Source organism: Sebastes fasciatus, chromosome 15 (assembly GCF_043250625.1).
Source record: "Sebastes fasciatus isolate fSebFas1 chromosome 15, fSebFas1.pri, whole genome shotgun sequence".
NCBI classification, from domain to species: Eukaryota; Metazoa; Chordata; class Actinopteri; order Perciformes; family Sebastidae; genus Sebastes; species Sebastes fasciatus.
Genome location: NC_133809.1, coordinates 19,197,882 through 19,214,599, shown reverse-complemented (window position 1 = coordinate 19,214,599; position 16,718 = coordinate 19,197,882). Strand labels below are relative to the sequence as shown.

At 45.1% G+C, this 16,718-nt stretch overlaps 1 protein-coding gene across 1 annotated transcript in view; it reads left to right on the top strand.

Annotated features, from left to right (window-relative positions):
* LOC141783937 (signal-induced proliferation-associated 1-like protein 1) overlaps positions 1–16,718 on the top strand; it is a 47,090-nt gene that overhangs the window by 10,010 nt on the left and 20,362 nt on the right. Inside the window, exons 2-3 of the mRNA XM_074661546.1 lie at positions 13,021–14,696; positions 14,815–14,945. Of these exons, the coding sequence (XP_074517647.1) occupies positions 13,268–14,696; positions 14,815–14,945 (1,560 nt within the window). The 5' untranslated portion in view covers positions 13,021–13,267. The remainder of the gene's footprint in view (positions 1–13,020; positions 14,697–14,814; positions 14,946–16,718) is intronic.

The window sequence follows — 16,718 nt, the reverse complement described above, 5'->3', positions numbered from 1 at the left end:
CACTGCGCTGCTCCTCATGTCAGCTCACACTGGAGCTTTCCTCCTGTCCCCAGCACCGCAGCCCATGTTGTTAAACCGCTTACCTGGCAAGATCCTTATTTCTGCCTTCAACATTGCACACCAAAAAAGGGTTAATTACAAAATTGTAGAGTACATCTTGTACTCTAGGCACACAATTAATGTCCGGTGGCAGCACTGCAGATATTTGGCCGGTGTGAGGGGATATTAATCAAGCTTTCACCTTGACTCTGGCCTTCCACGACGGCTGGCTGTGTTCTCCTTTTCTCCGCCGCTCCGTTAGCGAAGGATCCTTTTGTTTCCTAGCAGCGCTCTCGTGCTCCTCTGTCACTGATATTAGTCTGCGGGGAATCCTTGTACAGTTGAAATGCATCCCCGTTATGGCTGCCGCTATTCATCTCTGCAATCAAATTAGTTGATGTGCTTTACCCTGATTGCCGCAGAGGTGTATTTGTTGGCCAAGCAGCTGTTGATCGATTGATGGATCAGTTTGACGGATGAAAATGAACTCCAAAGGATGTGTAGAGCATCTTATGATGGATTTAATTGCATTCTCTCTGGAGGCCTTTTAAATAGCCTGTGGTCAATGCTGCTGCTGCTGCTGCTGTTGCTGCTGCAGTGAAGCTCATGTTTCTCATGTTTGCTCAGCAGGGTCCCGACCCCTTCCTAAACTGCCTAATCAAACCTTCACAACTGCTCCTCTTCCATAACATCACCTTGCTACAACCTGTCCAGACAATATTGTCAAAACAAAGAACAAACCAGCGTGTCATTTCTAAAGTATCCCATTTTTTAAAATGCCATTTCAGCAGCACAAAGAGTTCCTATTGAGGGTTTCATGTTCCCTCTGAGCCATTTCTTTGTTGCTGACAATGTTTTCATTCTTTTCTCCTGACAGACGGTTATCTGATCTGAGCAATGTGTCTGTGTTTTAGCAACAGATACAAGGTTGGTGTTGCATGGGCACGTAGGATATGATTTTCACTTCAAAACACTTGATTACGTATTTACTAGAGTTTCCAATAAATTACTTAACTTTATTGTGGTAAGGGCGGTCTAATCTGGATTCTGTGTTCGTAGCCCTCTGTGATTTGGCTTGTTTGCTACCTGTGTAGTCAGGCAGAGGATGTGAGAGGACAGGGCGGTGGATGACTTCCAAACATCGCAAGCATCTGTCACATTGACACCTCTGCTGTTAGAATCTGTCAGGCTGCTGTCGACTGACCTTGCTGCTCATACACGGTTGTACACGAAGACCTAAGTGCTCTCACCGTGGCCCCGTCCTCGTCCTCGTCCCAAACCTGCACTACATACACATACTCATGAATATAATCGCATTCACTTTTTGCACAAACTAGACTACACAAGTATAAAGGCCCTGACACACTAAGCTGACGGTCAGCCGTCAGACACTTTGGGGCCGTCGGTATAGTTTTTGCGGTTTGTCCCACACCGTTGGCTCTAGTCTTCCCGTTTCAGAGTTTTTTTGGCCGATTCAGCATGTTGAATCGGCGGCAGTGCCCTTCGGTGGGAGAAATCACTCTAATTGGTGGTTCAGCTTAAACGAATCAGTGCACGACAAGAGAAACTGAAATTAGGAAAACAAGCCAACGAATAAAGTCAAGAGGAAAAACACAGAAGGTTCTTCTCATTTTTCATCTTGATCTCACCTGATCATTCCAATACACGTATATTTTCACAACGACATGGCCATCTTGAATGAAGCTAAGTAATGAGTGAGAGTGGTGTGAAAATGGTCGGCAAACGCCGCTTTATTTCATGTACTTATCATAACAATGGCTTGTATATCCGCAGTCCTCGGTCCTCCGGTTTCTCTTTTTGAATGACGAATACAGACTACCGCCACCTGCTGGTAGGGAGAGTAGTTTCCTCTCACGCAGGCGCAAGAACGTATGTGCTAGCTAACTGGCCATCGGCTGTAGTCTGTGCGGTGTGTTCGAGTGCAACTTGTCGGCCAAAACAAAGGCGACATGAGGCGACGTAGCTGGTGGCCTTTGTCGCCGCTTGTTCTCTGATGTCGGTTGGTGTATCCCCAGCTTAACAACAATTTGGACCTAGAGGTTCAGCGACCCAAGACAATCGGGAAGCCAACATTATCGTCTTCTGAGCCCTAAGCTCTCACTGGCAGGGCTGAAATTTTAACATCGATTTGTTTGTTTCAAATAGGAACAATGGAGCCACGTTATTGGTATGTGTCATATATGCTTTTTGTCTCTAAGCATGACGACTTTCAGGAATATTATCGACCGCCTCCATTTTATTTCCATCGTCAGTAGCCGTGGGCCACAGGAGTAAATGGCTGTATTGGCCTGAGCCCAGCTAGGACTGGCACTGGGCAAGTGACCAATACTCACTAATGGGCACACACAGCAGGGTTCTCTGGCGTGCAGTGTGCGTGTGACCACTGGATGCTCCCAGCCTCGAGTAGCCAGCGGTGCACGCTACATCCCATCTCCGGCACCAGCCCCCGCACGATCAAAACACTGTGATCTAATTGACATTTTGAATGACCCACTCTGTTTATCCCTGTTCAAACGCTCCACAAACTCTGCTGCCACTGGCGCTAATGTGACATCGATCCAGTGGAGCACTCGAAATGAATCTGAACATGCTAGATACATGCAACGTGTGAGCAGCATTGCATGCTTATACTCTGATTTGTTTTGCTCGTGAGTGCCTGGGATGAGAGAATGAAGTAATAGCAGGCTTGGGAAGTGTTTTGGGCCCCCTGGCTGAGCCCCATCCCCCGTCTTCTGGCACGTGGAGAGGCTGAATTATAGACGGCAAACACACAAACTATTCACTCAGCCCTCCTCCTCGCATCAACACTGTTAATTATACTGCCACTACTCTCGCATCCCTTCTATTTTAATCCTCAATTGATGGAAACTGCTTCATCCCAACACACACACTTGAGTGCACTCGGAGGCGCCGTGTGCCAGCCCCATGCTGAGCGGGGAGTATTTGTGTTGTAACACATAGGTTTCAGATATTAAGAGGGGCATATTTACCTTTTGTTGGGCAAATAGAGGAAACGCAGTGCCCCTATAAACACCTCGGTGTGCCCCGGCTCACACTGCCCTGTTTAACAAGGCACACTGCTGGGAAATGTTCCCATTGCGTTGGGTTTTAATCCAGCAATGCAAAATTTGGTCAAATTATGGCTGCATTTTACTACACTGTAACAAGTGGGAATATTCCAATATAATAGCAATAAACCTACAGTTGTTAAAATCAAATGCATGACTGCCAAGAAGGGAGTCACCTTACAGCCTCTTATAGGAGCTGTGAGTAGAAACAGTAGGTGAAGGAGACTTTCCAACAGCTCAGGGTTAGTCATTGAAATCCAAAGCTTTCTCTCTTTCAGGAGTCACACGGAAACATTCCCATATAAATCACAGATCTTTTTCACCTGGAGGAACGGGTGCGCTGTTTGGCAGCGTGCCTGTGTGGGAACGGTTGCCAGTATGTTTGCTGTGCGAAGCAATTGAGGTGGAATTGTCATATTAAATTTCTCAAGATGTTTTTTGAAGCTCCTGTGTTGGTTTATGAGATCTGATATCAAAGGGTGTTTGTCTTTCCACTGAACCGCAGCAGGCAGATTTTCCTGTTGTGTTGAAACGCCGGGCAGCCGAGGACACTGATTATTCAGTAATAAAGTAGCAAGGCAAATTCAGATTAATATAAAGATATAAAAATTAGGTTGTGGGGAGTTTATTCGTACTTAATTTACACGGCTCAGCTCCTTCCCCATGCAGCCCTGGTACACGTAGGTTCTTGGCTCAGTTTTTTTTTTTTAAGTGAAGCAGCAAATTAATGGTAAAATAACATTTTTAGCAAATAGATACTTAAAGAGGACATATTATGCTTTTGTGCTTTTCCCCTTTCCTTTAGTGTGTTATATAGTTTTTGTGCACATAAAAGATCTTCAAAGTTACAAAGCCCAAAGTCCACGTCAAAGAGAGTAACTCTCCCCCACAGAAACACTGCTCCCGAACTGTCTGAAACACCTTGCTTGAAGTCCTGCCCTTTCTTCCGTAACGTGGTGATGTCACCAAGTAACACATTTGCATAATACCTGCCTAGCGGCTAATTTAGCCAATTAGAGGTTCTGCAGCACAGCCGGTATGGGAAAAATAAAGTGTTTTTTGAACATTAAAGCATGTACACATGTTCTAGTGGAAACCTAAAATAAAAGTACGCACCTGAAAATAAGCACAATAGGTCCTCTTTAAATTATGATCTGAGAGGACTTTCCAGGTTTGGGATGGTTATACATAGAAGCAATAGCCCTAAATACTAATTATTTCACTATGAGTGTGCGTATCAGACACCTGCAAGTGAGACGGTGGACTTTGGGCTTTACTCATCTGCTTTTGGCACGATGCCAACACTCGTGGCGAGGTTTACTACAGTCATCTTTGTGGTTACAGTCTAGTGCAACTGACACACACAACAGCCACATTCATTGCTGACAAATGAACCTGTTAATCATCAACAGGTGTTTGACCCATTTACCAGACTGCTGTAACAGGTAAATCCCTGATCACAAGCGATTACACAAGACCTGTCTTTAACTACATTTCGACACACACACACACACACACACACACACACCACTACTACTACCACTGCTCCTACTATACAATACTATACTACTTTGCTCTAGAAATGTAGGAGAACTTGTTGAAATGCAGTATATGTTAAACAGAGTTGTCAACTTTCAGTTCATTAAACATGGGTATGGTAGTTTACAATAGAGATAAGATATGGCAGACAGTGCAGATATGAGAATGTAACTTTCTAGGGTATGATTTCTCTCTTCATCACCTTATAAAAAGATTGAGAAGAGCAAGGTTTATGGCTGAGAGGGCTACAAATCACACCAGTATCTTCCGTCTGATAAAGCCCAGGAACACCAAACCGACATCGGCCGAGGTCGGCTGTTGAGTCGCCTGTCTCTTGGCCAAAAAGTTGCACTTGAACACACCGCGCAGACTACAGCCAACTACCATGTAGTCCTGCGCCTGCATGAGATGAAAAACTCTTCCTACCAGCAGGTCGCGATAGTCTGTATTTGTCATTCAAAATGGGGAAACCGGAAGACCGAGGACTGCGTATATACAAGCCGTTGTTATGATACGTACATGAAACAAAGCGGCGTTTGCCGACCATTTTCACACCACTCTCACTCACCACTTAGCTTCATTCCAGATGGCCATGTCGTTGTGAAAATATCCGTATATTGGAATGATCAGATGAGATGAAGATGAAAAATGAGAAGATCCTTCTGTGCACCTTCCTGACTTTACTCGTTGGCTTGCTTTCCTCACATTCGTTTCTCTTCTCGCGCACTGATTTGCTTAAGCTGAACAGCCAATAAGAGTGATTTCTCTCACTGACGAGCTCCGCCACCAATTCAACATGCTGAATTGGCCAAAAAGCCCCCGATATCGGCAGACTAGTGCTGACGGTGCGGGACACACCGCAAAAACTAGGGCGCCAGATGCTCGCCAATGACCCGAAATTGTCGGATGGCTGACTGTTGGCCTGCGAGCAATACCTGCTGGGTACATTTTGGCGCCCAACCAAGTCGGAAACACTGCTGCAGAGTTAAACCACCATGTTTATTTGCATGCAATGTACATTTCATTGTTCATTTATATAAAGAGAGGTTAGGGAGACCAATTGGGCAGATCCTTTTGTTCTGGGCAGCCCTGATTGGACTCTACAGAGACCAGAAACTTGCATTTCAAACATGTGATTCCCAAGAAAAGTTAATCTTAGTTTGAGCCAGGTATTGCAGAAATAGCATCTCTTCAAGCTGTCAGGGGACAGGAAAGCGCTGTCTTTGATGTTTGCAGAACAAAAAAGCAGTTTGGATTGTCTTATTCAGAAATAGCTATCGTCCCATGAGTTTATTCTTATGAGCCAAATTGACTGGTTTGTGTTCTTGTAGTTTTTTTAGAATTTGGTGTTTTATTTTCAGGGTTTTGCTTTGTCACGCGTGTGTGTGTGTGTGTGTGTGAGCCTTTGTCTCTGCGTGTACCTGTTCATATGCATCAGTAGCCCACCGTCTCTCTAATGGAGTCCTCCTAGAGTTGGAGGAGTTGGGCAGGGAGGGCTGGGAGAGGGAAAGTGCAGCCTAGAGCAGACTTCCACTTTAAACCTCAGCTCCCAACTACTGCTGCTGCTGCTGCAGCAGCCAGGCAGCCGCCTCATTAGAATTTTTTACATTCCTCTTCAGGCAGCAGCGCACTGCTTCCTCCCCATTGCTCTTTATAATGCACAGCTTTTTTAAAGCTGACGAGCTTAAATCTGAACCTCCTCAATAAAGACAAGTCATCTATAAAACCACGTCAAACGCGAGGCACTAAACCAACTCTGGCTGTAGATTAATGTATTTATGGAGCGTAAAGTTGTAAAGCTTCTGTTGATGTGCATACTTTAAATCAATGGAATACAAGCCTGACTTTTTTTTTTTTGTTTTGACGGGGGCAGCTAATAGATTAGAATATAAGAAGTAGTGATCCGTCTTTACTCTGGACAAGCAGACCACCTAAGCTGTTAACAGTGCAATTAGCTTTTTTTTAAAGAGGTAAAGAGGCCCTCTAGGAGTCGGACAAAGGCTTTCATTGTCCTGGCGCACCCAGATAATGACATTGGAAATAGGACCGGGTTTACCGTTTCTAAGTATAAACTATGTCAAGTGTTTCAAGTGTCTATTTATCCTGCTGTCTCACCCACGTAAAATGTGAAACCCCGGTGGAGTACTTTCTGGATAAGAAGAGGCGAAGGATCGAGGACACCCTGCTGGAGATAATGGCAATGAATATATCCTGGCGCTCCTCCAGAGCTGTCGTCTTGTGTAAGGCAGTGAGTGAAATTCACTTTGCCAGTGGTTCGCTATGCCCATTACTCACTGAACTGTGCTGCAGTGATAGCGAGGGGGCCCAGAGACGGGGCCGAGCGGCGACACATCACAGAACAACGGTGATGATGAATGTCGATACACTGCCACCGTTTTTTAAAGTGCTCCAACTAACACGCGGCGTTTGCGTCGCATGTGTGGTCGGTTGAACAATTCGTCTGTTCAGTTCTTGTTTTATCGTGGCGTTTCCACTTCATCCAGAGCTGGTGTTTCATACATCAAAGTACAACTTGGCTGCAAAGATAGAGGACTGTTGGTTGTAAAGTGACTTTTTGTGAATGTTTTATAACAGACTTTCACTGTGACAGTCAGTGTTGCACTTCTCTCTTGGAATTTGCCCAAACATGCCCTACTTCTCTTCTCCCCCCCCCCCCCCCTTACACAGACGTTCATCACTTCCTCCGCTGAAATTGGTGGAATTCCAGGACGTCGGCTCGCGGTTGGATGATGCTAGTATCGTTTGTCTGCCAGTGGGCCTGCCTGTTTTTTCTCTGAAGGTGTCAGGTTCTCAGGTTTGCTCAATCAGACGGGCAGGTTTGTGCTTGGTTGTCAACCAGATGCGCATACAGGAGGGGGGGAGCAAATGGAAAAAAGAGCGACGCAGATGGGAGACGGGGGAGTGATGGTGGAGATGCTTTGTTACTTCCTGTGCATCTGTTGTGCCTATGGGCGGCCGTGGTTAGGCTACACCTCAGTGGATATGTGGAGACCTCGGTTTACCTCCCCTCACTCCTCAAAAACTCCCTCCTTGACAGGAAATAGTGATGTGTAGGAGTTATTATTGCTGCAGAATTTTTCTCTTCTGAAGTCTAAATTCTGTCTGACTGGTGACCTTGTGGGAAACTTTCTCACTGTGGAAGAGTTTATCTGCAGTCTGGCTCCAGTGGCTTTCCTCAGGTTTTTCCCAAGTTACTTCCCTAAATCTTAGTCAGCTGTTAGTTCATTTCATAAATTGTGTATATAAAGATGGACGACATGACAGCGGCCCAAAAGTTAAGTCAAAACAGCTCGATCGCCCCCTGGTGGCTGGCTGCAGTATAGGTCATAAAGCCCGCCCCCTCCATGTTAGTGGATGGGACATAGGCCAAACTAAAAAGTAAAAGTACACGTCAAATACATTTTTCCCAGAGATGGTTTCTGTCATTTTAGGTAGTTCTCATGCTGGTGTATGTTCAAATGTTAGTTTTTCAGATAAATTTGGTTTTAATTAGGGATGCACCGATCAGACTTTTTCAGTTCCGATACCGATAGCGATACCTGGGCTTTGGGTATCGGCCGATACCGAGTACCGATCTGATACCAAAGTATAATTAATAAACTGTATGCCTCACTGTGTGGAAGTGACTGGGATCAATCTTTTATGTGTAAGGCAACATCAAGCTTGACTTAAACATTGTTTTCCTGACTTTGTAAAAAACAAAATGTAACAAATAAGTGCATCAGCAACTTGATAAAAACATCTTCAAATTTAACAGGTCTTACAGTTCAAGTGTAAACCTTTTTAATAGAACAACAAATTGGTCAAAACTTAAACAGGAATTAAAATTCCAGTATATAATGTATAAAGTAAATAAACCTAGACCTGAACTGAATAGATTGGACCCATTGTCAACGATACCCAGCTGTGAGTCTTTCTCACTGACAAGCTGCAGCCGTGTTCGACTCGCAATGTGTGTGGGCGGGACCTCGATACGACCTCCACCGCCTGATCACTATTTCGCAGACTCTGGCTCCAAATTACGTCAAAATCTCGAGATGGCAGCTCCCGTATCCGGGATGTTTTGGCTTCACTTTTGTACAGTGGGAGGAAGTGGGGGCACGCCGTCCATCTATATACAGTATATATACTGTATATATACAGTCTATGGTTGATATGTGTTGTGGCAGTCATACTCGTACAAACACAACACAGATCATTTTCTGCTTTTTGTTGTAAGCCTTCTTGATATTTATCTGGCCAGGTGAGCCCCTCCTCTGTGCTCATCACAAAAGTATCCTTCTAGTTCTTTGATGTTTGCCTTGTTTCCAAACTCTGCTTCATTGTTTGCTTCATCTCTATTTCTCCAGCTCCTCTTGCATCTGATTCCTTTGGTTTTCCTGGACGGGCCTCATATAGGCAGCCACAGTGAGGTTCCCATGCCAGGCCATTTTCAAAGACTTCACTATGTTGGAATGGGGCCCCAGTCTTGCCCAGGACAGAGGGACCTTTGTGCCTGCTTGCCCAGTCAGCCCTTAGAGCAGGGGAAGATTAGGGGACAGGGCGAGCCAATGGGCTAAATGGTAGGGTGCTTGTTTGAAAGCCAATGGTGTCAGCCAAACAGCCCCTCAGCCCCATTCAAGCACGCAGTAATTACAAGCTTGTAGGGCAATCCTTTGGCTCCTTTGTCTCGGCTTTGGAAACACTTGCCCAGTCCACTGGGAAACTTCATTCCCCTCTCTGTTTGGAGACCCTGGACGAAGAGTCTTTCAACTCGGGCATGCTGTCCTTTCTCTCTGGAAAACCAGCGAGTCGAGCCAGCTCAGCAACAGGGATCCCCCCTCCAGGAGGCCTTTGGCTTTGAGAGTTCCTAGCACCCCGTGCTGTGTCTTGATGATGACTCAGGTCTTTGCATAAGTTGTTCTGATGTTTGTGAGTCAGATTTGAAAGACCCTAGTTTCATGTTTGTGATTCATCTCAGTACAGTTCTGCTGACTGAGTGCTGTCTGTCTTCCACCTTCAATACCATGCAGTGTGTGTGTGTGTGTGTGTGTGTGTGGAAGGCCCACTCTGAGTCACATGTAACACATGCATGCTGAGTCTTTATAGGGGCATGTTTCTCTATCAGAGCACAGTCCTCTGTGTCTAGACTCGCCCCTACAACTGGCACAACAAATTGTAACACCTCAGAGGTGTGTCGTTACATCACCATCCCCTCGCCTGCATCTGTACCACCGCTTTGCTAATCTCTCGACAAGCCTGACGGACCAGCTGGGAGGTCAGAGCCCCAATTACAGGAAGTTAACCTCATTTAGTCAACAGGCTCAAGCTGTCTGGACATGTCCCACAGAGTTGTGGAAAAATTCATCTGTTTAATTCTGCAGGGGATGGATAGGGGATGGCAGGATGGGTTATGCTGTGGGGTCTCTTTCAGCCTGTCCAAGACACACTCCCTCAGTCTCTACGCCACACTCCCTTTAATCTGACAAGACCATGAAGCCAGTTGTCTGTCTGCGTGTCCGTCAGCGAGGAGATTAGCGGTTTTCTGGGACGTGTGTGTGTGTTTTGTGTGTGTTGCGTCTCTTCTTCTGTCTGTCCCCGTGGACGCTCGGCAGCGGGAATGAGGCCCAACGCTCGGGGACTGGACCTGCAGTTTAAAGTACATTCCCTGACTATTTTCACTCTTATTCATATCAGAGAAATTAGGGTGTTAGTAGGACATAAATGAGTCTTTTAAAAAAAAATCATTAATGAGTTTGTATTAATCTCCTCTAGACACTTACTCTGCTCTAATGCCCCAAAGAATCGGTGCCCATTCATTAGAGGAGTGTATAGTTAGGAACCTTCCTCATGTGACGGATGAAAGATCACTGTGGCGATATTTTTCTTTAATCTTATTTGAATGTCTTCATGTCATGTAACCGCAAAGCTGTTACATCCTGAGTTTGAATCTGTCCATTTTCATTTGACGGTCTTTGCTCTGATCGGCTTATTATCAGACTGCTAGGCTCCAATGTGAAAACCCTCTATAATGAATTTTTTGCTCGAGGACCTTGTTCATTACTACTTTATGTTTGTGATTAAAAAAAAAGTTTAAATATGTAGGAGCATATTTTTTATTATGCTGTTTGCTTTTGCTCGATATTGGACTAACAGAAGGGGTCTCTGCTGCAGAATATTTAGAGTTTTGTTTGTCAGAAAACACTCTTCTATGTTTTGAAGAAAGGCTGACTGGGGATGCTTTGCCTCAGGCACTCTGAAAACTGAATCATCTCCACCGCCTTGAGATTTTACACTTGCACTTGTTTCTTTACTTGCAAATTTATGTTTGTATTATTAAAGAAACTGCATTGTCTAGGGAACATTTGACCCATCTCTCAGTTGACTGTGCCACTGTGGTAATGTTGTTGATCACATTATATTATGTATTCCTATTATATCATACCACTGGGAAACCTCCTGGTCTGAGAAGTGAAGCCAATGCAAAAGTGCCTTAAACTTGCATTCTTTCTAAGAGCCAGCAGGGGGGCTGCAAAAAGAAGTCTGATTGTATAGAAGTCTATTAGAAAATGACCCTACTTCTCACTTGATTTATTACCTCAGTAAACATTGTAAACATGAGTTTATGGTCTCAGTCGCTAGTTTCAAGTCTTCTTCAATACAGCATGATGTTCATTTAGTAAATTATGGTCCCATTTAGAGTCAAATAGACCATAAAGCAGGGGATGCTTTAGGGCGTGGCGGCCTTGTGATTGACAGGTCGCTACCACGGCGTTTCCCGGTCTGGGAGTTCATGTTTTTGTTTTAGAACTTTCACGGTGTGTTTTCAGTTCATGAAAGATAATAATAACCTTTTTGGTTGTCCGAAAATGTCTTATTCAATGTTCGGTTGTATTTTGCTCCACCCTCTCCTGTCTTTTCTGGTTGCAAATAACTAAGATGGCGACGGCCAAATACCAAGATGGTGACGGCCAAAATGCCGAATTTGAGGCTTCAAAACGTCAGTCCACAAACCAATGGGTGACATCAGGGTGACTACGTCCACTTCTTATATAAAGTGTATGTATCATACACTTCATCTAGGCTACATCTTTGATTACTTTTATATATTTATATATATATATATATATATATACTTTGACTTATATAGTAAATATTTTAATTATTTACTATTATTCAAATAAGTATGTGTCTTAGTTAGCATGAAGTTGTCCCTGATGTTGGGACGCAGTGTGAAGGTGGCTGTGCTGTAGGCCCGTCACAGTGCTGTGATTGCTCGCGGCTAATGTGATCACAGCCACAGCGAAGCAGGGCTGACTGAGAGCGGAGCCTTAATCTCTCCCAGTGTCTTACTGCCAAATTGGCCCGAGAGGATTGTCAGGCAGAGGATCATCACCCACGTTCAAAGGGGCCCTTTTGCTTTTTGATGTGCAGCTTGGGATATTTGATCGAGAAGACTGCAACTCATTACAGAATTCACTAATATTGGCTACTAAAGAGACGTCAGACAAGTCACAAGCCAGGAGTCAGTGACTGAGGGATGAGATGATATTCCTCTCACTTATATGTAATCCTGGTTATGACATAAATCCTGAACAGGTTTATTAAATTACCAACCAAGTCATCTTCACCGTTCTCTTTGGATGAATTAACTGATTAGGGCAAAGGCATCGTTTTACTCAGACTTTCAAGAAGAAGAAAAAAACACGTATTGTTGAACTCATTTTGAATTTGACTGCATTTTCATTTCCCCTTGATGCTTATTCTGAAATTGGTTTGAAAAGTAGGCCCTCTTATCTGAAATTGAACATGTCAGTGACTTTTCATTGGCTCTTAAAAAGCCGTCAGAAAAAAAATAAATATCATCCACATTCTGTTCTGCAGGCAGGTTTGTAGATGTATCTCTCATTTTTCTACAGAGGAAACTTTTGCATATTTGTAAAGATATCCTCACATATTTTCAAGAGAAGAGCGCATGAAAAGATGCCCTGTTGTCTGAGGACAGAAACTAGAATATCTTTTAGCAGATGCCCTAAAACCACAATGTTATTAAGTAGTGAAAAGTGGAGATATTTTCTTGCTTAGCTTAAGAAGAGAGATTGTGATTGTGATTTCCATTGTGCTTTCTCTCATGTCGAGTGTAACAGGGCACTGATCACAGCCAATCAGGTGTAAAGTCATCTGGTTTTCCAATGCTAAGGATCATATTTCAACAACTTATTAATTTAAGAATTGGTTTCCAGTCTTATATATCTGAAGAAAAGTGGTGTGTGTCAGGAAACAGATGTGTTTGTGATTATCTTCTCTCCAGACCCTCACCGTATGTACTAACTGATTTTTCTTTTCTTTTCAGGGTTGTTTATTTGGAGTAAGACAAATGCGGTGGCAGTGTCGACAAAGTTGAAGAAGCAGTATGCAGGCTTGAAAGCTGAAGAAGTGGGCTCGTCCCTTCACTTTTTTCTCTTCACTTGTTGATCCAGACAATCAACCTGCTCATGAAGTCAGGGAGCAGCATCCCATCCCAGAGGCAGCCATGTCTCCCTGCTAAGTGCCTTTAGCCTTTTTGCACTGGTGTCATTACCAGCCTGAAGCATCCGCCCATGGAACGCACCGTTGGGGGTTCCGTCCCCGCCACTGATGAGTTTTACACCCGCCACCTCCGTATGGTCAATGGAGGGACTGTGACGACCCGCACAGACAACGTCCACGCCACTGTGAGCACAGGAGTGCCTAAAATGGGTGTACGGGCTCGGGTGGCTGACTGGCCCCCGAGGAAAGACCTTGCAGGTGTCATGTGGCAGTCGGCTACAGAGCCTGAGAACTCTGGTGTGCCCTCTGCTGGAAAAAATCACATTAAGTTAGGCTCTGCAATGAGCCCTCAGGACTCGTCAATGCTGCGTAACATTCACAACACTCTGAAGAATCGAACCCAGGCCCAGGCAAACAACTACAGCCCCGACACCCGCTACCTAGCCCCAGGCGACTACAGAAGCTCCGCACATAGAAACCGACATAGACGCATCCGTCAGCGCAGCAACAGTGACATGACCATTAGCGAGATGGAAGGCAGCGGAGACAGTGGCGAGGACTGGGGATCAGCGTCGGGAGCCAAATGGTCCCCTCTTCATCGCGAATATGGTAGCACCTCCTCAATAGATCAGCATGGAGCAGCTGGAGAGAGCTTCTTTGAAATGCTTCGGGGCTATCACGGGGACAAAGTTGACCAGCGTAGCCCTGCTCCAGAGACACTGGAGGACATGCTTAATGTCGGGCCCAAGCAGGCCAGCGTTGATCTTCAGGAGGACGTCGTAGACAGCCAGCCTACTAAATCCAGAGATAAGCCCCCAAAGAGACGGACTAAATCTGAGACAGGGGGTGAGTCTATATTCCGTAAACTTCGTAATGTGCGGGGCGAGTCGGACTCCCCCAGAGCGGGGTCCGACGTAGAGGACAGCCGCACGGAGGACATGGGTCCCCTGTTCAAGCCCTGGGTGTGTCAGAAAAGCTTCGCCCACTACGATGTTCAAAGCATGCTGTTTGACCTCAACGAAGTTACACAGTTGCGGCAGATCGCAGGCAAGAGGAAAAACACCACCACGGGGGCATCCGCTGCCGCTGTAGCCTCAGCCACCTCAACCCTCTCGTCCACACACAGCCTGCCTTACAGCTCCCCGAGCGGCAGCCAGGAGGAGCTCAGTTCGAGGGACAGTCCTGGTCTGGACGCCGGGGACGAACAGAGCAATGAAATGCTGCTGAGTTGCCCCTGCTTCCGCAACGAGATAGGCGCTGATGGCAACGGGAGGCGCAGATTGGGAGGGTATCATGGGCTTGTGGGTGGTGGAGCTGAGCTGAGTGGGGAAGGAAACGTGTACGAAACATCTGTGAGCACGCACTGCACTAATGCTGGAGTAGCAGTGCTAGAGGGACCAAAGGAAGGCCCCAGCACGCTCAGCGAAAAGGGCAAACAATACATTGTGGAGCATGTGGATCTGGGAGCCTACTACTATAGGAAGTTCTTTTACCTTAGGGGTAAGATTAATTTAACTGCTTTCATTATGTACTCATTAGCATACAAATGTGTGTTGTTTAAAGTGTGATATTACCCAACAGATGTTTTTTAATTTCTCTGTCACTTCCTCCACCTCAGAGCACTGGAACTATTTTGGGATGGACGAGGCGCTGGGTCCAGTGGCGGTGAGCTTGCGCAGGGAGAAGCTGGAGGAGGACAAGGAGCACGGCCAGCAGTATAACTACCGCCTCATCTTCAGAACCAGCGAGGTCAGTCATAGCGTCCTATCATTCTTCCACCCCAACCTCAACCTCAACCTCATCCTCCGCACCACATCACATCAATCCTTCCTGCTGCAAAGTGAAACTGCCCGCAGCATTTAACGATGCAGCCCTTTATTATTTTTGCACTCACAGATATGGGAAAGTTAAGGAAACTGTTTTGGTTTGTGAGAAAAGACATTTAGACATCATTTAGTTTAATGCTTGCTTGGATCTTATATCCAGTTTATAGAACACCTTCTATACCTGTTATAAGAAAATGCACTGATCGATCGACCGGTAAACGGAATTGTCTTTCAGCTTGATCGTCCATGATTTATTGATTTACTGTAACCGACTGTTGACCATCCGGGGAAAAAGTGAGAAATATAAACAGTCCCATGAATGCTTCTCAGAGTAACGCCGAATTCACACCAGAACAGCGGTGAAGTGCGGCCTTTGGCGAGCTGCCATGCAATATCTATGAAAAGCTGCGGCGGCCGCTCTTGAGCTCAGCGAGCTGCAGCTATTTCTTTCTGCGGCGGAGTGCGGCCAAACAAAAGTTGAGAAAAGTTTAACTTTTAGCAGCATTGTGTGGCCAGACAGGACCCGCAGCCAATCAGTAAACAGATCCTGTGACTCCATGTTGACCTGTGTTACAAAGAATTTCTTCCCACCTGAAACACATGTACACGCCTCCCAGCCACAGAAAAATTTAACTATTGCAGTCAGTAGGTGTGCAGGCTGGCAGGAGGACACCACTTGCCGCAGGAGTGGGAGTTAATATAATATGATACACACACCTTTACATTCTTGTAAATAGATACTGATTCATAAATAGTTTGGTATAAATAAATAGATAAATAATTACATAGTTTAAGATAGATAGATAGATAGATAGATAGATCTCGATAGACAATAAATACTTTACTCTCTATAATAGGCCTACACAATATAGAATCATATTTTTTCTGATTCTTCTCTGATATGTAAATAGTATTTACATATCATGTTCATAATTTATGAACATATACTTGATATTTCCATTAAAGAAAAGTTACAATAATGTTTGTGTATGCTGTCAATTATAGTTCTTAGAAAGAAAGGAAATCCGAATCGGCCAAGAAAATTGCAATCGGTGCATCTCTAATACTCCAATACGTATAGAAGGTGTGTATAGTTCAAATGCTACTATGCCTGCTGCATACTAGGAAGACCAGCTCAAGGTGAAACCAGTCTCAGCCCTTGTTTCTTATCATGCAAACAGCCTTGGGACTATTCAGCTGTCTCCCAATATCAGCAATGTGTGAAGAAACTTGAGGAAGTGCACTCATCTTCCAGCCTCCAAGGCCTGTCAGTGCCCAGCAACCTCAAACCACTATGTGGAGAGTGTTTCAGTAAAAATAGACTGTCATATTTAGTTGCAACGTTGGCTCCCAGTCTTCTGTGTTTGGTTTGGGGATTTTGGCTTCTGGGTTATGGGGTTTATTATATGGACGTACATTCCCAGACAGAGGCCAAAGGCACCTGCCTGGAGCTGTTTGTTGTGGACCGAAGTAGGACAGGTGCATGTGATTAAACCCCCACACATTAGACTGAAGCACCACAGGACCCCCGCCCCCGATCCTACCTTCCAAACATGGGGAACACAGGTCCATTGTAAACACTGCACGGCCTCGAGCTCGTAGGAGAGAAAGTCTCGGCCCATTCCAGCTGCTTATGATAGCCGAGTGATTGAGTTCACTCCCAGAGCCCAGCACAATGCAGACTTTGTGTACACAG